Source organism: Falco biarmicus, chromosome W, assembly GCF_023638135.1.
Source record: "Falco biarmicus isolate bFalBia1 chromosome W, bFalBia1.pri, whole genome shotgun sequence".
NCBI lineage: Eukaryota > Metazoa > Chordata > Aves > Falconiformes > Falconidae > Falco > Falco biarmicus.
The window spans coordinates 256,867-278,023 of NC_079310.1; the positions used below are offsets into that span (position 1 = coordinate 256,867).

The 21,157-nt window shown below is 48.8% G+C and overlaps 1 protein-coding gene across 16 annotated transcripts in view; it reads left to right on the top strand.

Annotated features, from left to right (window-relative positions):
- The window catches only part of LOC130141956 (FERM and PDZ domain-containing protein 1-like), a 60,048-nt gene that overhangs the window by 28,712 nt on the left and 10,179 nt on the right, over positions 1-21,157 (top strand). For 6 of the 16 annotated variants that reach the window (XM_056323270.1, XM_056323260.1, XM_056323275.1 and 3 more), the window contains exons 2-9: positions 6,699-6,855; positions 8,120-8,224; positions 9,018-9,175; positions 11,145-11,247; positions 11,580-11,625; positions 13,768-13,875; positions 17,932-18,027; positions 20,458-20,583. In XM_056323270.1, coding sequence (XP_056179245.1) covers positions 8,124-8,224; positions 9,018-9,175; positions 11,145-11,247; positions 11,580-11,625; positions 13,768-13,875; positions 17,932-18,027; positions 20,458-20,583 — 738 coding nt within the window. In that variant the 5' untranslated portion in view covers positions 6,699-6,855; positions 8,120-8,123. The other 10 variants (XM_056323262.1, XM_056323261.1, XM_056323265.1 and 7 more) reach the window with 10 other exon arrangements.

The following is a 21,157-nucleotide window of genomic DNA, read 5'->3' on the forward strand; positions in this document are numbered from 1 at the left end:
CTTCCGCTGGCAGCATCATCAGGGCTGGCAGCAACAGTGTTAAGGCAAATGCTGATCATCTGCTTTTCAAGAAGAAGGGTGCATCTTGTAAAGAAGAAAATGTAGCTGTTCCAGATCTGCTCTAAATACACGTATTATCATAGTAATATTTGTGTCGTAGCTGATGATTCCCAGTATTTAGAACAAATCAGGCCCCAAACTTCAGGAAATTTAACGCAACCAACCACCTTTAATTCCTCTCCGTTTGCCTCATGAGGATGCAGCTGGGATCGTGTATCAAAGGTATTTTTGTTGCTGCTCTAAGGGTCAGATACTTCACTCCCATAGTAAGAATTAAACTGAATCTGAAACTTCCAGCCACCAGTACAACTCTAGAGCAGGGGCTCTAGGAATGTCCATATGAGGGAGGCTGGGCTGTGGTAAGTTAGTGCTGATGTGAAGATCTTTAAGTGCACCCTCTGTGTTGCCTGCAGCTGGATGCCCTGCCCTGCCAAGTGAATCACTGATGTCCACAAGAGGTTTTGAGATATTTTCAGGGAGATGCAGGTGCAAGTTGCCCCTTTAAAGCAAAAGAAAGGGATTTTCTTCAGCTGGCTTGACCCCCTTGGACAATGTCTGTGGGAGAAGGCAGAAGATGGGTCATTTTTCTCACTGTGTCCTAGCACTCGGAGCTCAGCACAGACAGCTGGAGTCAGGCAAAATCACAGACTGGCTGGGGTTGGAAGGGACCTTTGGAGATCATCTAGACCAACCCCCTGCTCAGGCAGGCTCTCCTAAAGCAAGTCACACAGAGTTGTGTCCAGGTGTGTTTCGTACGTCTCCAGAGAAGGAGATGCCACAGCCTCTCTGGGCAGCCTCTTCCAGCACTCCGTCACCCTCAAAGAAAAGAAGTTTTTCCTCGTGTTCAGAAGGAACCTCCTGTGTTGCAGATTGTGCCTGTTGCCTCCGTCCTGGTCCTGTCACTGGGCACCACTGAAAAGAGCCCAGCCCCGTCCTCCTGACACTCGCCCTTAAGGTATTTGCAGATACTGACAAGATCCCCTCTCAGTCTCCTCCAGGCTAAACAGGCCCAGCTCCCTCAGCCTGTCCTGAGAGAGATGCTCCAGCCCCCTCATCAGCTTCGTACCCCTCCACTGGAGCCTTTCCAGTAGCTCCCTGTCCCTCTTGAACTGGGCAGCCCAGCACTGGGCACAGCACTCCAGATGCGGCCTCACCAGGGCGGAGCAGAGGGGGAGGGTCACCTCCCTCCACCTGCTGGCCCCGCTCCTCCTCATGGACCCCAGGATCCCCCTGGCCACCTTGGCCACAAAGTCACACGGCTGGCCCATGGGCATCTTGCTGCCCACCAGCACTCCCAGGTCCCAGTCCGCAGAGCTGCCCCCCAGCAGGTCAGCCCCAGCCCGTACTGGTGTGGGGGGCTGTTCCTCCCCAGGTGCGGGACCCTACACTTGCCTTTGCTGAACTTCATTAGGTTGCCCTCCACCCAGCTCTCCAGCCTGCCCAGGTCTCACTGAATGGCAATGCAGCCATCTGATGTATCAAGCCGCTTCTCCCAGTTTTGTATCATCACCAAACTTTCTGGGGGTGCTCTTGGTGCCTTCATCCAGATCACCGATGAAAAGGTTGAACAGGACTGGACCCAGCACTGACCCCTGGGGAACACCGCTAGCTACAGGCCTCCAGCCAGATTTTGTGCCCCTGGACACAGCCCTCTGAGTGCTGCCGTTCAGCCAGTTCTCGCTCCACCTCACTGTCCGCTCATCTCACCCACATTCCTTAAGTTTGTGCATGAGGATGTTATGAGAGACAGTACCAAAGCCTTGCTGAGGTCAAGACAGACAACATCTGCTGCTCTCCCCTCATCTACCCAAGCCAGTCGTTCCATCAGAGAAGGCTATCAGGTTGGTCAAGCGTGATTTCCCCTTGGTGAATCTATGTTGACTACTTCTGATAACTTTCTTTTCTTCCGCATGCTTAAGAGGTGACATCCAGGATGAGCTGTTGTATCCCCTTTTCAGGGATAGAGGTGAGGCTGACCAACCTGTAGTTCCCTGGGCTTTCCTTCTTGCCCTTTTTGAAGACAGGAGTGACACTGGCTTTCCTCCAGTCCTCAGGCACCTCTCCTGTCCACCATGACCTTTCACAGGTGACGGGGATTGTCTTGGCAATAACATCTGCCAGTTCCCTGAGCGCTTGGTGGTGCATCCCATCGGGGCCCATGGATTTGTGGGTGCCAGGTTTGCTTAAGTGATCTCTAACCTGATCCTCCTCAATCGAGGCAGACTCTTCCTTTCTCCACACTTCCTCTCTTGCCCCTGGGGTCTGGGATTCCTGAGGGCTATCCTTAGCAGTAAAGACTGAAGCAAAGGAAGCATTCAGTGACTCTGCTTTCTGTGTGTCCTTTTTCACCAGGGCACCCACCTCATTCAGCCATGGGCCCACATTTTCCCTAGTCACCCTTCTCCTGCTGCTGTACTTGAAGAAGCCCTTCTTGTTGTCCTTGACCTCCCTCACCAGATTTAATCCCAATGGACCTTAGCCTTCCTCATCACATCCCTGCATACTCTGACAACGTTCCTATATTCCTTTCAAATGGCTTGTCCCTTTTTTTGCATCCCATAAACTTCCTTATTCTGTTTGAGGTTTTTCAGAAGCTTCTTGCTCGTCCATGCAGGTTCTCCTGCCCCCTTTGCTTGATTTCTTACTCATAGGGGTGCACCAATACTGAACTTGAAGAAAGTGATGCTGGAATATTAGACGTTCTCTTGGACCCCCTACCTTCCAGAGCCCTAACCCATGGGATTCCTCCAAGTAGGTCCTTGAAGAGGCCAAAATTAGCTCTCCTGAAGTCCAGGGTTGTAATCCTACTTGTTGTCCTGTGTCTTCCATGCAGGATCCTGAACTCCACCATCTCAGGGTCACTACAGCCAAGGCTGCTCCCAGCCTTCACATCCCCAGCCAGTCCTTCTTACTGAGTATAAGGTCTAGGAGCACACCTCACCTCATTGGCTCCTCCACCACCTGTGTCAAAAAGTTATCAGCAACACTTTGCAGGAACCTCTTGGACTGTATGTGCCTAGCTGTGTTGTTTTTCCAGAAGATAGCATGGTGGTTGAAGTCCCCAAAAGAACCAGGGCCTCTGATTGTGGGGCTACCTCCAACTGTCTGTAGAAGGCCTCATTGATGTCCTATTCCTGATCAGGGGGCCTGACCGACAGCAATGTCCCCCGTGTTGGCCTGCCTCTTAATCTTTACCCATAAGCTCTCAACTGACTCTTTGTCCATGCCCAGGCAGAGCTGAATACATTCCTATTGCTCCCTCACAGAAAGAACAATTCCACCACCTCTCCTGCTGGCCTGTCTCTCCTAAAAAGTACACATCAACCATGGCAGCATCCTGCTCATGCGAGCTATCCCCCCGTGTCTCTGTAACAGCAACGAGGTCACGGCCCTGTGACTGCACACAGATCTCTAATTCTTCCTGCTTATTCCCCATGCTGCATGCATTGGTGTACGGGCATTTCAGAGAGGTAATTGAGCAGGCAGGGTGCAAGGGGATCCACCCTTGAGGTGGCTGGGCTTCTGGCGCTCAGCTTGGCAGGCAGCTAAGGAGCATACATCACTGTTCTGGTTGGCCTGGCTTATTCCCCAGTTTGATGCGATGGCGTGAGCATTGCCAATTTGGACCCATGCCCCCGAGCCCTGCAATTTAAAGCCCACCTCACCAAGCTGGCCAGCCTGCTGCCAAAGAGTCCCTTGTCTCTTCTAGACAGGTCTCATCCCTCCCTAACAAGCTATAGTCATTGAAAAATGACCTGCCTGCCCATGGTGTCCTCTTGTGTGCTCCCCCCCAGGCTGCTTGTTCTGGTTGCTCTCAGGTGGCCTGCCTGATGTCTCTGGCAGAATCAAAAACCTGTATAAGAAAAGCAACCATGCTGAATATCCTGAAGATAACCTCGGTTATCCTTGTTCTGTCTGCTAGTTACTCCGAGGAAGTCTGGATTGCGGCCTAGTGCGGTCTCAGCAATGCGTGCTCTTGCAAGGTGCCGGTGGGGAAAAAATTGCAGCAAAAGAGCAAGGACTGTGTTCCCTCAAACCCCTGTACTCTTTGTAGCCTTGCAGGGCTGCTGGCCACATGCGCTGTGGTTTGTATGTTGAAGGCTTGCTGCATGGGCAGTGAATCACGAGCCACAGTCCTCTGTTCACCCAGAGGAGCACTGAAGTGTCACAGCTTTTTGTCAGTACCCATTATTGTGACTGCACTTTGAGGATCGGGGGGAATGGCACATTATACACTCTTTGGTTTTTATTATTGCCTTTCTTGAGATTGCTCACCACTGTCTGGCATCCTTTACAATAAGTACTTAGAAAGATGTTTCCAAAAGCCCAGATGAGTGAAGATATGGGTGGACCACATCCAGAGGTGTTTTATGACAGCTTATTGCAACCATTTCTACTCCTGCAGTTCTCTGCCATCAGTGAGTGGAGGAAACCGGCTGATTCTCACTACTGCTGTTGCTGCTACATTTTGATGGTAATGAACACTTTAAAACAAAAATGCAGTTTGAAAAGTAGCAGAAAAAAATTTTCCATCAGAAAATTTCAGTTTGATGAGTTAATACTTTCCATGTAACGACATGAGAAAATGTGAAATGTTTTCCTTGAAAGTGGGTTTGGTTTTTGTTTTTTTTCCTGCCAGTCAAATCTGAGCTAGCTGGCTGAGTACTCCTCCATTTGGTGCTTTCTGCCTGATTGCACAGTTGGCACCCATTTATCAATGGCTTCCTCTCCTTGTATGATGGGCTGCCACCGACTTTCTGCTCCACTTTGGAGTGGGCAAGAACTGAGTGAGGTGAGGTCACATCTATGTTATCCTTGTTTGCAGCCTTCTGTGCCACTGCAATGGCTGAAGGGGAGGCTATGGAACAGGAGGCTGGCGGGGAGCAGTGTTCTCGCTGCTGTGGTAGATGTGCATGACGCACAGACAGTGAAGGCTGGTAGTTCTTGTGTCCTTTCCCTCCATGCAGGTGACAATGCACTTACCCACAACTGCTCTCAGTTGCACTGCCCCGTGGCTACCTGCTGTGAGGTTTCCCAAGGTTCTGATCTTCAAGTCAGTGTTGTTCCTGAAGAGCCAGAACCACCCACCCAGGTTTCCTCTGACACACCAAGCAATGGCCACGTGAATGGGTCAGTTAGCCACACAAATGCCTGACAAGTCTTAATTTCCTCTGCCAGAGTTTAGGGATCCTTGTGTATTAGGATCCTAGCCCACTCAGGCTGCTTAGTGATGTGCTCAACAGCTTAAGGGCTTGGCTCAAAAATAGTTGCGAAAGGGCAGGTGGGAGAAGGACTCAGGTTGGAGGGTTCATAGGACGTCTTTGAAGCAAGGAGGTGGTGCGAGCTGCACAACGCATGATGGATCTGTGCAAAAGATTGAGTAGTCCTGTCCTACTCAGTGGATGTGTGGGTGCTGTCTGCCCTGGGGACACCGTGAAAAAGAAGGCTGCTGCCTTGTGTTTTGCTCTGTTATAGGGAAATACCTACCAAAACTGCTTCTTCTAAGACACCTATTGTTTGGCTCAAACATTCTGGTTTATTAAAGGACATTGTGCGTTTTTTTCTCTTAGTATTGCATCTGGGTTTTTTCAGCATTTATGTTTGTTCCTCAGGCTTTTCCTCCTGCGGGTTAAGAGGTTTTGTCCAGAAATTGCGTTTTGTGAAGCACAGCAAAAGCGTAGAAAAGAAAGGCTGACTTTCTGCAAAGAAGTAAAAGGTACGGAGCAGTGTTAGAGTGTGGAGCTGTACATGGAGGTAGTGAGAAAGCACCAGAGAACAACTAATCTCAGCACATCAGTAGCTGAAGCAGGTGACTTGTAGGCACCCAAACAGAGAGCCTCTTGGGATGAAGGACCAGCTGCAAGAAGGACTTTTCCCGTGGCTCAAAGTGAGGTGTTAGAGTGTTGGAAGGAATGTAGGCAAGCCAAAGCCCTTTATGCTACTGAGAAGAGAGATGAAGTCAAAGTCAGAAGGTGATTCCAGCCATACTGTTGCACAAGTGTCTATGGAGCTGACTGTCAGAAGCAGTGAAATGCTGGGGCTGAAAGGGAGCACGCTAAGCATGGACAATGACTGCTCAGGCCTTGGTCTGACATGTTCTATCTGTGTCTTTCAGGCTGCAGAACTTCTATGCTTCTACTTGTTCTGTGGTTACTTCCCAGTCACCTTCTGGAAAGGGAGCAGATTTCACATCCTACAATACAGAAAACACCATTTGATTGCCAGGGTACTCGTTTTTCATTCAGAGATGCAGCTCTGAGGCAGATACAGAAGCACTGCGGCTGAAGGAGCAGTTTTGAATTGTGTTGCATAAGAAAGAGCAGCCAAGAGAATGCACAGAAAGAACTCCCCGAGGGCTGAATTTTGTGGTCCTTTCCCCTCTTTTCTGTCCATTGCTACACCAGTCTGAAATGGGCCAGAATAGCTTCCGGGGAGGGAAAGAGACATCAACAAATGTTGGTCATGTCTTCTCATCCTTGTTGGAAAAGATGAGTCGGGAGGAGTGTTGTGAGCTGGGAGGGTGCTGGGGGGAGAGTTCCAGTTTATGTGCAGACAGAATGTTCTGTGCCTCATTTCTGTCAGCTTCAAACTAACTCTCTTTTATCTGAAGTTAACTTACTAATACTTCTCTAATACAGCTCCTGCTATGGACCAGCAGTCCGCTGTCCTCTGCACTGTCTCAGCATAACGGACAATGTCCCCAATGTGCAGAACTTACTGTCTGAGCAGAAGACACAAGGGAGGACCTCAGGACCTACAAAGCTTGCAAGCTGACCAGAAGACACAGCGTGAAAGGTAGATATAGTAATTCTGTTTCCTTGCTGAAATGCAATTGAAATACAAGAGTTTATATCCTTCGTGGCTTCTTGTAGATGCAGACATATTTTCTGTTTCATTTTGTGTTTGGTTTACTTGCAGCCCACAGCTCTTTCCAGTGTCTGAATAACAGAAATAGTCACCTGTATCAAGGAAGACACAATGTTAAAGTGGCAAATTATCTGTATTAGTAGAGGAATTGTGGACTGGCAGGTTCATTTTGGGGTCTGGAAGCTGACCTAACCATTGTATCTTCAAAAGAAGGAACATTTTTGGGTGCAATTAAAGTCACAATGAATTATCTAGAGAACCAAACCCTTCTAATGCTGCAGTTCTTCAGTTCAGTAGGACTAAAACCATCCTACCAACAGTAAAGGGTACACGCACAAGGAGCAGGTTGGGTGAGCAACCATTTTCATATTGTTGACCTAGGGCTTTTAAGTGGAAGATCCAGGATGAGCCACTCACTTTACTGATTTCTGGAACCATGTATGTTTGCAGAGCTCCAGGACTAGCGGATTTCAGGACACTGGACCAGTTTTATCAGAGAAAAATTTGAGCTTATGACCTGTGTTTAGAGACTGCTGCTGCTAGTGCAAACAGCAGTCTGTAGCAGCTTGCACTGGCCACTCGGTTTCTTGCTTCATTACTGCTCTCTGCAGAATTTCTGTGGCTGTGTTCATCTGAGAGGAAATCTGTCACAGGGAGGGAATACACCAGTTCTCTGCCTCCCCAAGGCAGTTAGGAGTTTGCTGTAGGTGTCACTGCCATGCCCTGAAGTGTCTGGCCCACTGAGGCTGAAGGCTGTGTACTTGCCCCTGAGATGATGGTCAGTGGAAGAAGCATGCCTAGTTTGGATCAGCGTACAGGTGGGTGTTACCAAGCTTACAATTCAGAGATCCCAGATTAAAATAGAGAAGGGCTTTCCCATGACTAGATATATCATCACAGGATCCAGAAACCGGGAAAGAAGAATACAGAGGTTACTGGGTTATTCTCTACCATGAGTAGCTAACGCGCTATAACCACCAACATGGACTAACCAAAAGCACCAGGCAAGGGGAGACTGGATGGGCAAGAAGAATCAGATTAAGTGTTCCACATATTAACATCCTCTGTTAAAGCATGTGGTCTTCCCAAGGTGCCAACGGATGTCTTTATTACAGGAGAGTTGTGAATCGGTGTTGATAACTGAACAGTGTCTAGAAGATTTCTGTTTTCCTGTGGTTTCTGTCCCTTTCAGGTAAATGGAAGATTTGGAGGCTAACTTAATCCAGACACGCAAAGCATGTAGAATAGAGCAAGTGGTAGCAAAATGGCTTCATCGCTCTCGGGACGGTGCATCCAGGTAAACATGTTTTTTGTGAAAGAAATATCTGTTGATCACCTTTGATCAGAGACAGCACAAGCTTGTTCCCAACAAACGGGTGGTCAGGGGTTGCAGATCTTATTCACTGTTTCAGTTGCTCTTGGGAACTATGCATGCAATAATCCCTAGGGAAAACAATGTTTTTAAGCTTCCCCCTTGGTTTCCAGGGTCAGAGGTTCCTGCTTTAACCCATTCTGGTTTTGTGAGCCACAGCTGCAGAAATACAATACTACTCAATGCGAAATACAGTTTTCTTGCAGGTGGGGTTGTACTCCTCTTTGTGTCTTGCTGTTGGCCCTTGTTTTTAGGGCAAGACTGGGCCCAGCTCACAGCTGCTTTACTTTCCTAAGGTCTGTAAATCAAAAGTAAGCTGGACTGGATCCTGGAAGAAGTAGAGAGCTGTAAATTCTCTCACTGCCTTGCTGGAGAAGGGTGTTGCTGTGATCTGTGGAGGTCGGGGCTTGCTGTGGGGCACACCTGGAGTTCTCCCACTATGTGACCACTGGGCTGGGGTAGCTGGAAGAGTTGTGGTTACAACCAGCTAGTGCCATTGTTCTGATGTCTTCAGTTTTCTGTGGAGCCTCGGGGATCACCGCAGGCCTGCACAGTGCAGAGCCACCCATGGGTACCCAGAGAAGTGCTGGCCTCCCTGTGTACTGGTGCAGCCCACTGAAAGTGGGGAGGAGGGGCGTGTATGTGTGTGGATCCATGCCCCTTCAATAAATTATCTTCCGACTGTATATTAATTAATCACTGGCTTCTTGTCTCACAGGGGCAGAGTGTCTGTGACAGACAGCACCAGTGATGGCAGTGGCCAGCCTGCCAGCCGTGTCAAACTTACTGTCACAGTATACAAAGATTTGATCCTCCATCACTATGGCTTTGAAATCTGTCCAAACCTTCCTCTTACGATTGCATCTGTCACTGCAGGTAAGCACCATTTCCTTCTCTCTGCAATCACAGATGTGACAGGCCTGAGTCGTCCCAGATAGCCTTAGTGACAAACTCCTGCAAGATTATGAGTTTCTCAGGTACCTCTGGTTGGCATGTGATCCTTGAATACTGAGGGCAGAAGGCTGTGTGCCTGTGGCGTGCAGAGTGCTTGAACATCTACCTGAATGTGATGACACGAAAGAAGTCTAAGCCAGTGGCAGCTTTACCACAAATCCTTTGCCTGCACTTGGACACAGCTGACCTTCAGGCATGCAAAGAGCTGCTTCAGAGCAAAGTTCTTTCCGGTGTTTCATCTGAAATGCATAGGAAGAATTTCATCTAATCTTAAAGAGTTCTTATTCCGCAGTGGCCCCAGTGATCTGTTGTTGAAAATGCTCTATGGGCTTACAACCCTGTAATGCCAAGAGGATCACTGTGAGTAACAGACAGCCCAGGTGAAATTCTGCTTCAGTCAAGCAGATCAACCCCTCCAGTTATAAAAAGGAGCGTTATAACTCTGCTTTTAAGGTGCCGGGGTGGGGGTTGAATCAAAACCTGTGAATCTGTTTTTTCTTTACCTTTCATTTTTGTAATGGGGACACAAAAATGCCTGATTTTTTTCCTGTTGGTGTGTGACAGCCAGAGGAAGTCTATGCCTGAGCTGGACAGGTAGGTGTTGTGGGGAGGGTGGCTGGACAGCTGGCCTGAGCTCTGCCTCTGGCTGCTCCTGTGGGCTGTGGCATTGTCTGTCTGCCTGGGGGAGCCATCCGAGTGCTTGCTCCTGTGCTTGTGGGCTGTTGAGCGTAAAGGCACTACAGTATGGTCTCTTGTCCTTTCCCACTGCTTTTGAGTGAAATTTTCTCTTTATACCCTTTCCCACTGAAATGCGGCTGAATCAGCTGAGAGTCTTGGGGTCTAGGAAGTAGGGAAGGGGGTTTTCTGTTACACTTTTCTTTCTGCCTAATCAGAAGAATCAACATTTTATTAAAAGTGAGGCACAAAGAAACCTGTCCTTTTAAGTGCTGTCCTGTCCTGCGGGAGCCCACCGCTAAAAGCCCCATGTTTAATTCCAAATGATTGTGTGTTTTGCATTTCATGTACGCTACCTGGCGTTGGGGTCTCCTTGAGGGGCAGGTGACAGGTGCGAGGTGGGTGCATGGGCAAACTCTGTCTGGCAGGGAAGTTCAACAGGGTGCTGCTGTTGCAACTGCTGGTGGAACCGGGGGCTGAATGTGTGCTCCTCACTCTTAGGCTGGAGATACACCTCCTCCTTAGCCCCTTGGATCCTGTGGCTGCTACTTTCCTGGAAAGCAAAGCTCAGAAACCATCTTTTTGCCTTGTTGTGGGTCCTGCCAGCAGACAGCATGGTTAAGGGAGGCCTTCTCCGTGCTCTCCCAGGTTGCAGAGGGGAGTCACCATGCTGGGAATGCAGCCCACATCTCCCGAGGACTGCTGCAGCACTTTGGTCTGGATGGCGGCGTGCTGGCGTATGCAGTCAGCTGCTGGGGTGAGACCCGCAGGGTCAGGCCATGGTGCAGACCTGCAGAGAGGAAGCGCTGGCTGCGGCAGCTCGCAGGTGGGTGAAGGGCAAGGCAGTGCTGCTACCCCGCAGTGCTCCTGCGGCTTCCCAAGAGCCTGTGAGTCCTTCTGCTGCACCCCAGGCAGGCCATCCCTGAAGCGGCTGTGACAAGGGGAAGGACATGGCGCAAGAGGGATTTTCTGTGGTGCAGGGGCAGCTCGTGGGACAGGCGGAGAGCCCAGGTGAGGCAGCATGGGCATGGGCAGTGGTACACCAGCTGGCATAAGGGCCCAGTGTCCTTTGGGTCCTTCGTATTGTGCCACCCAGTACAGCTGCTGAGGCAGGTGCGTGCCAGGCGAGGTGAGGAGCTGACGATGAACGTCCCCGGTGCGAGGAGGCCTGCCGGCGCGGTGCTGCTGTGACTAACAGTGTGCTGGTCACCCGCAGGGAGCACTGCCGAAGGGAAGCTGCAGCCAGGCGACCAGCTCCTCAGGATAAACTCTACCGCAGTGGATGACATGTCTGTCGAACGAGCGGCTGACATCATCAGGTGTGGTCCCTCATGGCCCGTGGGACGAGGCGGCGGAGGGCTGAGAGGGGAGGTGCGGGGACTGGGTCTCATCAAGGGTGGCGAAGGCACATGGCCCTGTGGGCCTGACACATGGAGCTGGGCCTTGCTCAGTGGGGCCTGCCCCGCAGGACCAGCCCCGGGGAGCAGGGTGCCCCCTCTTTCCTCCGCCATGTTGCTGCTTGCTGGCTGGGAGCGGTCCCTCACGGGGCGGGCGGAGGGGCTAAAGGCCTCACAGGCACCATCTGCCACAATGGTGGGGAGAAAGGCACAGGCATCTGCTGACCCTGGCTGACTGCGTGTCTCTGTTGCAGGGAGGCTGGTGACGAGCTCGTCCTAACTGTCCTGCGCTGCACGTCGGTAAATGGCCTTTCTTCAGCACTCTCAGCATGCCCTGCGGCACTGCTCCAAGGTGGCCGTGCCCAGCAGCATGGCCCTCAGGGAAGGTGGGGTGGCTGGGCTAGCACACAGGCTTCGCAGGGGCCAGGAGGCCACAACTGACTAGGATGTAGGCAGATCTCTTCAGCAAGTGGTGGCCGAGCCCACCACGGACAGCCCGGCATGCTCCCTGTGTGCTGGGGCTGTCTGGGCCATGGAGGCACCCTGAGCACGAAAGGCAGGTGCTGGGGCTGCAGGCCCACATGTGCCTTAGGTGCTGCTTGGAAGCTCCTGAGGTTTTCCTTGTTGAGTGCTGGCAAAATTTTCTCCAGCTGTGTCTGGTTAAGGGCCAGGGCCTGGGTGTGGATCGTACTTTGGGAATAGAAGGAAGTTTTAGTACAAAACTTTGGTGCTGATTGCCCATTTCTGTAGCATAAAATTCCCCAGAAAACACGTGCTGCCAACGTGACGTGTATATCCATGTGGTTTTCAATGTGTGCAAAAGCTGAGCTGCAAAGCAAGGACAAAATTGGGTTTGTGTGCTTTTTGGCTTCTCGTGATGTATGAAAGTGGCCTGAGGGGGATTTCCCCCCTGCTTCTCCCTGGAAAGCATTTGGGAAGTGTTTTTCATTTGTTTGGAGGTTTTTTTATTTTTATTTATTCTTAGAAACAAGAATGATGGCTCCTTCAGTTGACTTACTGGAACTCTCAGGTCATGAGATTTCTTGGCCACTTAGTAAAGGTACATTAAACAGAAGATCTCTTAAATATATTTTTCCTGCCCAGAGTTTCCCAGGTGTTGGCATTCAGTGGATGTGCACAAAGCCAAAGTAACCAGAACAATTTTAAGAAGACCCACCGAACAGTGGCTTCCCTGTTTTGTGAATCTGATCTCTCTTGCCTAGTATGTTGGCTGTCGTTCTTGCCAGCACTTGATCCGTCTGTAGAGATCAAGGAAGAAGTGAGTTAGTTATGCAAGACCTGAATGCTTGCCAAAAGGGGGAAAATGAAACGGCTTTTCAGAGAGAAAAGGCTTTGGAAAACTTCATGGGATTTGGAACACCCTTCACAGGCCTTCATGCATTGTGGAGAAGCAAACAGGGCACAAACCCATTTTTGTTTTTTCCTTTGCAGGTCACTTTAAGGACATCTCCAAATACAGCCAAGGCTGATCTTGGGTTTGGGGTTGGCTCTTGCCCCACTGTGAAGGCAGCTGTGCTTAGAGCTGAGAGGTAACACCTCCTGTTGATGGACACCAGCCCCTCTGCCGGGGCTGCTCTGGCCACACTAGAAGGGAAGCGGGAGCCCTTGGCCCTCCTTAGGGCAGCTGTGGGCCGTGATGCTCCCTACAGCCCCGCAGACTCTGGAAGGGATTGCTGGCCGGACACAGACACTCCCGCCTGCCTCCCTTCCTCCATCCTCGCTAAATGGCCTATGGGCAAGATGGGGCTTTGGCAGGTTGGAGGCACCTGCGCTTCTGGCAAGAGTGTAGGGATTGCTCCGCCTCAAAGTTGTCTAGGAGGATACTGAGGTATAGTGCCTCTCTTCTTCTTAGGGAATATCATGCTTTCCCAGAGCAGGACATTTGGGCACAAAACCTCGGTGGTTCCTAGGCTTACATGGAGTTTGGTAGGATCCTGTAATGGTGAAAGCACGTTTATGTGACAACAGTGCAACGAAGACAAGTTGGCATTTTCCCTTTTGGGCAGTTTTCTTAAATATTTGCAATATGAAGAGTATGCTCTAGAAACCCCAGCTGAGCTGGGAAGTTTCTTGCTGTGTTCTTGTGAGGCACTGACAGTGCGTGGGTTGTCCGTCACTGCAAGGCGCTCTGCAGTTTATTGTACTGTTAGCCTCACTGCAAGCCAGCTGTTGGTACATTAACAGTCATTCTGCAGGATCCTGACTTCATTGCAGGAGTTGGGGGGTTGCCTAAACACAGTAGCTGGCTATCATGCCGTGAAATTAGGAGTATGTACATGTGTGTCCACTTGTTGGACAGCCGGAGTTGGGTTCAGAAGGCAGGAACTGCCCGGGTCAAAAAGGCCTTTAGCAAGCCTCCTCTGCCTCTCATATGGAACAGCAACAGACTGAGCTGCCGACTGAGTGCTGTTATTTTTTCAGGGTGGGCCTAAGTCATCGTTTCTTACTGCAGAGAAGAGGGCAAGGCTAAAAACAAACCCTGTGAAAGTACGGTTTGCAGAGGAAGTGCTGGTGAATGGACACACGCAGGTCAGTGGGGCATGGCTGCAGCAGGTGCAGGGGGCACTGCATGCTGGGAAGAAACGGGTCTGTCCTGTGGACAGATGCCAGGTTGGGGTTAGCATGACCAGGACCTACAGAGTGGCTGCACCCTCTCTGTGCTAGTCTGCCCTGGATAAGCATCCAGGCATCCAATCCCAGCTTGTTTGCTAGGCTCACAGGTGATGGCGGGGGCGGGGGGGGGGGGGAAGTGCTGATATCCAGAGGGTTTTATCTTTGATTTGTTTACTCAGAGTAATGGAAAATACTTGCATATACTACTTTTGTCTTTTTACAATCAGGTAAACTTTAAACCAGGATTACACAGCTGTGGGAGGTAGCAAGCATCTTGTGAGGTGCCAATCTCTCCATAGTAAACCTTAGACTGAAGTTTGGGCATGACAAATCCTAACACTGAAGATGAGAGGTGGATCCTACTGTCCATGCCAGGTTTATTTGCAGCCAAAGTAGCTGCGGTGTCTCTTCCTGGCCCTCAGCAGTGTTCAGGCAGCTTTGCGTACAGAGAGTTTGGTACTGGTGGTTTTGCTTTGCTCTTAAATTTTGACATGTTTTCTAGGTGATAGGGTGACAGCTTGTTGTGTTTCATATCCTTGCAGAAGGTTTCAACAGAGCATTCAAGCTACCTCTGTAACAGACCATCTGCAAGCTGAGCCAGCCTGTTCTTATGTGAAACAAGATCCCAGCTCACTGGAGGAGTGCTGCAAATTTAGGGTTTCTACCACTGGGAACAAATAAGCTGGGTAGATATGGATATGCCTGTAGCAGAAAAGGACAAGCAGTGAGAACACTTGCAGCTTCCCTGAAGCGCAAACAGCTCTTAAATGATACCTTTTTATTTCCGTGTAACTTAGTAAGCTCAGTGTCATTGGGATGGACTGGGGTCAGCTGGGGAATCTTTATTGAGTTTTCCTTTTTCCTTTTGGGCTGAAAAATTTCAGTCGTCAAAATCCCCCACTCATGTCCCCTGCTCTTGAGTGCTGTTCAGTTGTTCAGATCTGACCCAATCTTGCTGCTTTGCACTTCGCAGTGATGATGAACCATCCCCTAGGCCCTTTTCTTCTTCCCTTCTGGGCTGTCTCTTGTTTCCCATCTCTGGTGGTAGCGAGCTCTCCTGACCCAGCTCAGGCAGAGCATCCCTGTGGCAGGTGTTTCTTCTTCTCTCCCTGCACCAGGCTAAAGGCGATGTTTTGCGAATGTGAATGCTTTGGTGCTTGTGCCTGACTCCAGGCATGCTGGGACTCCTTCATCTCTGGCTTGCTCTCCAGAACAGGAGAGGGTCAGGCATGACTCCTGACATGTTTACCAGTAAGTCTCTCTAGACTCTGGGATCCTTTCTTTCCTGCTAAGTTGTTGCCAGATGTGCTAGAGCTGCTGCAACTTGCCTGTGCTCTACTAAGGGCTGTGTTCACATCCCTCAGATCTTACTGACAGGTAATCGTGTCCTGCCTGAGCATTATGGGAGGTGGGCCACCCTTCCTGACACACATACTGGACCCCTTACATTGTTGGGAGATGGAACAGAGAAGAGGAGAATGTGCTCTGGAAATGGTCCCAGGCAGACATGACTGAGAGGCCTTGGGCAAGGCTGATCATAGGATACAGCCAGACATGAAAATGTCAGCAGTCTCTTCTTTTTCTTATAGCTGTAGGGTCACAGTAGTATCTGCCTGGGAGCTTCCGTGGAGCTGTTTCAGCCAGAGGTTGGGCGCTCCGTTGTAGTTTATGGAGGTCTCAGATCTGTGCCGTTCGCTTACTGATTGCGAGGTAGATCTTGAGAGGCCTGAAGAAGGTAATTCCAGAGGGAATGCTGTACTCTGCACTTCCTACAAAGCCCCTTCCGATATTCTGCTGAGCAAAGTTAACCATACCTTTGCAAGTGCAGAAAAGGGACAAAGTCATTTAATGAGAACATAAAGGTAAGAGAAATTAATCTGGGTGTTGGGGTACCACAGGTGTTAGCTTCCCTTTTTACCAGTTGGATATGGACCCTGTTTTGACAATAAAATATTAGCAGAAAGGGAGAGTAAATGAATTTGTTGCACATTTTATGACTTCTTTCTGGAAAAGCGCTATTCACCATAGACAGCAGCAACTGTGCTTGAGTGTTTTAGAACTGCTTTCCTTTCAGTGGACTGATGTATTAAGACAGCCAAAATGGGTATTAGGGCCCTGGAAAACTGCAAAGCCTCCTGTTTCAGTAAATATACTGCTCTTGTCATCTTAATGGAGCATTGCTAAATGATCTTTGTGGCAACTGGAAGGAACTCGGAGGCTGCCTTCTGCAGATGAAACCTGAAACTCCAAGCTGGGAACATAAATTGTTAATAAGCCTCAGTGCTATCAAGCCTCCATTTTCTGTTGCGAACTTATTATGTATTTCCATAAAACTGGATGATATGCAAGAGACTGGTCCCTCAGGATCCTCAGGTCAGTGTCATTATTAGAAGCTGGGGGCCTAGCTGTAACATGGAGTTAATCAGCCTTGCACTAGACAAAACAGGAGGGTTACAGCTGCTTACGCCATAGCAACAGCTTTCCAAATTAATTCATAGTAATCTATTAGAGCCTGCACAAAAGGAGAGAAATCCCATCTGGGTGTTCTGGCCAGCTAATTGGATCTAACTAGGAGAGTGGTGAATCTTAATTTCTATACGAATTTTTATATATATATATTTTTGTATAATTTTTATATAGATTTCAAGTTTTGCTGTGTGCTGGCTATACAAGGCCCCATTGATCTGATAGGCAGAAGGTGCGAGAGCTGCCGGAGAAAATGTGCAGTTGGTGTAAACCAGCATCCCTTTTCTGAAAGTGGTGGAGGACCCAAAGCCTGTCAGAGATGTGATGTGTTTGTGCTACTTCGCAGAAAGGAGTTAGAGCTTGGGCTCAGAAATGGTGGCAATGTTCACTCTTTTTCCTCAGTAATGACTGTAGGCAGCTTGAACCCCACAAAAGAGGGAGGGGAGGAACAAGGAACAAGATTCAGAAGCATTCTGTGTTTGTTCTGGTAGTACTTCCAGGACATATGGGCTGTATATCAAGAGGGACCATGGTTATGAGATTGATAAGGTATCGAACAGCAAATGAAACACAGGAGAGGTCACCTTAGAAATTCCATCCTCAGCCTTGAGACTGTCATGACAACTTTTTAAGATAGCAAAAATGTGGTGGTCCAAGAACGTAAGAAAGGTATGCTGAATGGGAAGTCCAGGGGTGGAGGAGTAAATCTTCTTAGCACTGAACAAGAAGAATAAGGCTGAAAACAAGGAACGTGCAAATGAGCTCTACCAAAGGGAGTAACGTGGGAGGCTGAAAGGTGCAGCTCTAGACAGCCCCAAAAGGACAGAGACCAAGAACCCAGACCCTTCTCAGAGCATCCAATGGAGGTGCTTTTGCTATGGAAGTCATTGCCTTGTCTAATGCATTTGAGACCTATCTCAAGAAACCCTGGTGATACCATCTCCTGTTTGGGAAGACCCAGAGTCACAAATCTTAGGGCAATCCTCAACAGAAGTTGGGTTTGCTGAATCCTACAGCCTTCCCATAGCGTGCAAGATCTGTTTGTGGTAGCATGGAGGGTTTGGGTAGCTTTTGAGTTGAAGTCATGGCTGCTGCCAGTGGGACAGTGTCAGTGTCGGGGTTAGTGCTGCTGGTGCCCAGTAACAGGACAATGTCTTTTCTGGCAGACATCTGACCTTTTCTGGTAATGAGCTGGCAAGATGTCTCTCAGCTTTCAGTATCTGCCAGATCTTCCTGCGCCATGTGGGAGCTGAACAGTGGGCATATCTGGGCCATGTGCAGCTATTGCACTGCTTGGAAATTTATGATAAAGGCATTTATAAATGCTTTCTTTCCCTTGTTCCATGCCAGAAGCATAATCAGGAAATAAAGCTTGGTGCCACAGAAGAGTATTGCAAAAGCAGAGAAAGATGTCCATTTATACCGGGATGTGCTGCGTCAGGCAGAGAAGCCTGGTGCCCGGAGGCTTAACATCCAAGGATTAGTGCTGTTGCTTTTGTTCTGCAGGGGAATTCTCTTCTCTGTATGCCCAATGTTCTCAAGGTATACTTGGAAAATGGACAGACGAAGGCTTTCAGGTTTGAGACAAGCACTACAGTGAAGGTAATGATGCTTGGTTGTCTGTCTTTGTTCCCACCACCTGAGTTCAATCCAGTAGCAAAGGTGCATGCAGTGGAACTTGCAACCTCTTGGTTGTATTGACCAGCTAGTGGGAACTGGATTGCTGACTGATGCTGAGCGTGCTGGATTTTCCATGCCCTTCCTGCAGAGGAGGCACTGCTTTGGTTCACCCCTGTTTTCTTCTCAGCAACCAGCTGTCACAGAACTAGCAGGAACTTGGCTATGAGACCACTACAGCTTTGCGAACTGTGATTGAAGTTGGGCCAAGAGGACAGGTTGGTGGGGGACTGGCAGATCAGCAGCTGTCCAGACAAATGTTGCTTTCCTTGGAAACCACACGGAAGAATACAGAGGAGGTTTTTTAATACAGCACTGACAACGTGCATCCCTGAGAGAGAGAACCAGTCTCCTGGCTTGGGACTTCGGCAGTGAAGTCCAGGTTTGGATATCACATGAACTCAGCAAGTGCACTTGTGCCAGTTATTTAAAGTGCCTCATTTCTGCACTGGTGATAATGTTCCCCTGTGCCGACAGGAAGACTGATTAACCCCTCGAGATGAAAAAGCAGTACCGCCTTCCTAGGATCACTTGAGCTTGGAGGCATTATAGACAAGTTACCATAATTTTCTTCACAATACAAGGTGCTCATCTCCAGTGCCATTAATCTAGCACTTTCCTTAATTGCCGTGTTTAGACACAGGCTTACAAATTTAAGTTTTTCTAGCCTGGTCTATAGAGTTGTGCAGTATTTACGCTGGAGTTAATAAGATTTGCCTGTACACAGTAATTGGAGGCCATAATTTTTTTTCAAGGATATATGGTATCCTGCAGCAGTGCAGTTACTGTGGAAAAGATGCATGATGGACAGGCATTGTGGAGTTATCATGCTGAAAGAACATCAAGGGGGAAGCAAGGAGATCTTATTTATAATGCACAGAAAACTTTCCTCAGAAAGGAGTTTATTGTGTGGCGCATCTGGACTTCACAAAACTGTTGTGGTCTCTCATTCAAGTAAGTTTCTGCAGGTCTTGTGACTTGCAAGGCAGAGAAAAAGAAAATAATGAAATAAAGCAAGAAAGTAGTAAGGAAAGGAGTGATGATTTATAAAGAGATACTTATTTTCCAACCTGCAAGGCATTAATTTCAAAACAATGGATTAGCTCTTCATGTTTGACTTGAGTTGCTCATGTCAGACCTGGAACAAATTTTTCCCTACTGGAGTTGAGTGCAACCCTCACCAGAATCATCACAGAAACACTCAAAGGGGTAAAATGCTTCCTAAGTTAGGTGTTTTCAGAAGTTCCTCTGCTGTTTGAGAGATCCTTGCTTAAAGCTGAGATGAGTCAAACATTTATGCTTGCCTCAAGAGGTTTGAGTGAGTCAAAGGAGTTGTCTTTCAATTTGTATTCAGTCAAGCCTTATGTAATGCTTTCTGTTTGGCAAAAATAAACTTAGTCATTTCCATGACACTTAGTATTCCAACACAATTCTACATACAATTGAAACACCACTTTCAGCCAAATTTGTTAAGACTTTTGCAACTATGCTCTCAAGTTGTTGTTTATTGGTGGGGAGAAGTGTTTTTCATAAGTTCGCTATAGTTTCTTCAAAAGGTGTCATAGAGTTCTAGCAAGCTAGACTGGTTAGCAGCAAACTTTTGGATCAAGGGTGAAAGAAGGTGCTCAACAACACCAAACTAAAAACTGCAAGCCCAAAACTTTCTGCGTAAAGCAGCCCAGGACATGCAGCTTTAGGAAACAGATTTGATGCCTGTTATACCCTGAAGTTTGCATCTTACTACACTCTTACCACAGCAAGCTGTAGTTTTCCTACCTTGTCTTCCTGATCTACTGAAATGTGTTGTCCTCCCTTTATCTGTGCTTCCTCTGCAGTTCCCTTGACTCCCTTCCTTACCAGCTGGCTGGCATCAGTGGACATGGGTGGCTCTGACGACCATCCTGCTGACTGCCTGACTGGCATATTCTTTCATTGCCCAGACATCCAGCTGGGATGGCACAGCAGCTACCTGCCAAGCTTCTGCTTGGTGTTCCAAAGAGGCTGCCGTCTCCCATGCCTTCACTTCTGATCAACTTGCAGGCTTTGTATAACCTTGAGACCTCTGTGGTTTGTCTAGGTCGATGGGTCCAGAAGTGGTCAGTGAAGAGGTATAAGCAGTACATCATATAGGCATTAGTTTCCTGTGAAACAGCACTAAAAATGTCATGCTGTGTTGCAGCACCAGGCATGTTCTTGGCTGCAGAGAATTTTGTGTCTGGCCAGTGCCCTTTCAGTGCTGTCCCACACAGCTGCCAGCACAGGCTGGAAATATCCATGTTTGTGTGGTGTGCTAGTGGTGCTCAGCAGCTCTATGTCTGAATTCTGTTTGACCATTTATGTGCCTTCCCTTCTCAGGACATTGTTCTCACCTTGAAGGAGAAGCTCTCCATCCAAAGCATTGTGCACTTTGCCCTTGCTCTGGAGGAGCAGTACAACATGGCAAAGATCCACCTGCTGCATGAGGAGGAGCTCATTGAGCAGGTGAGAAGAGCCCCTTGCATGTCCTTGCAGCCATGCTGGGAGGGGGCACCAGTACGAATGAATTGTGGCCGGTGAGATGCAGAGAGAGCTGAGCTCGTGACAGTGTCACAAGAGGGAATGAGCTCGGCCCCATCTCCAGAGATGCTGTCCTCTCTGCCTGTTGCATGTGTCACCCCTACATTGACCAGAGCCTTTGGAGAAATGGTGCTTTCATAAGCATCACATTGTTTAGAGAGCCCACAGAGCAATACCTGTGGGCTGGTACTGCTTGGACTACATCAGACGACTGAGGATGAACATGCTTTGTGCCACCTATCAGACAGGTCCATCTACAGAGGACTGTTTGAGACCGTCTTAAAATAGCTGCATACCCAGCTATTTACGATTCCGTAGGTAGTCAAGAGAGTTAATCCAGCCAGGTGCCACTTGGATGAAATTCTCAATCTGCAAACATGAGGTTAGCTCTGACAGTAATTCTGTTGCTCTGCTAGTAAATCTGAGCTGATCTAAGGTGTGAGAATGTGCCCACTTGGTAGATTCATCTCCGTGCTGTTGACTGTTGATTGGTGATCCA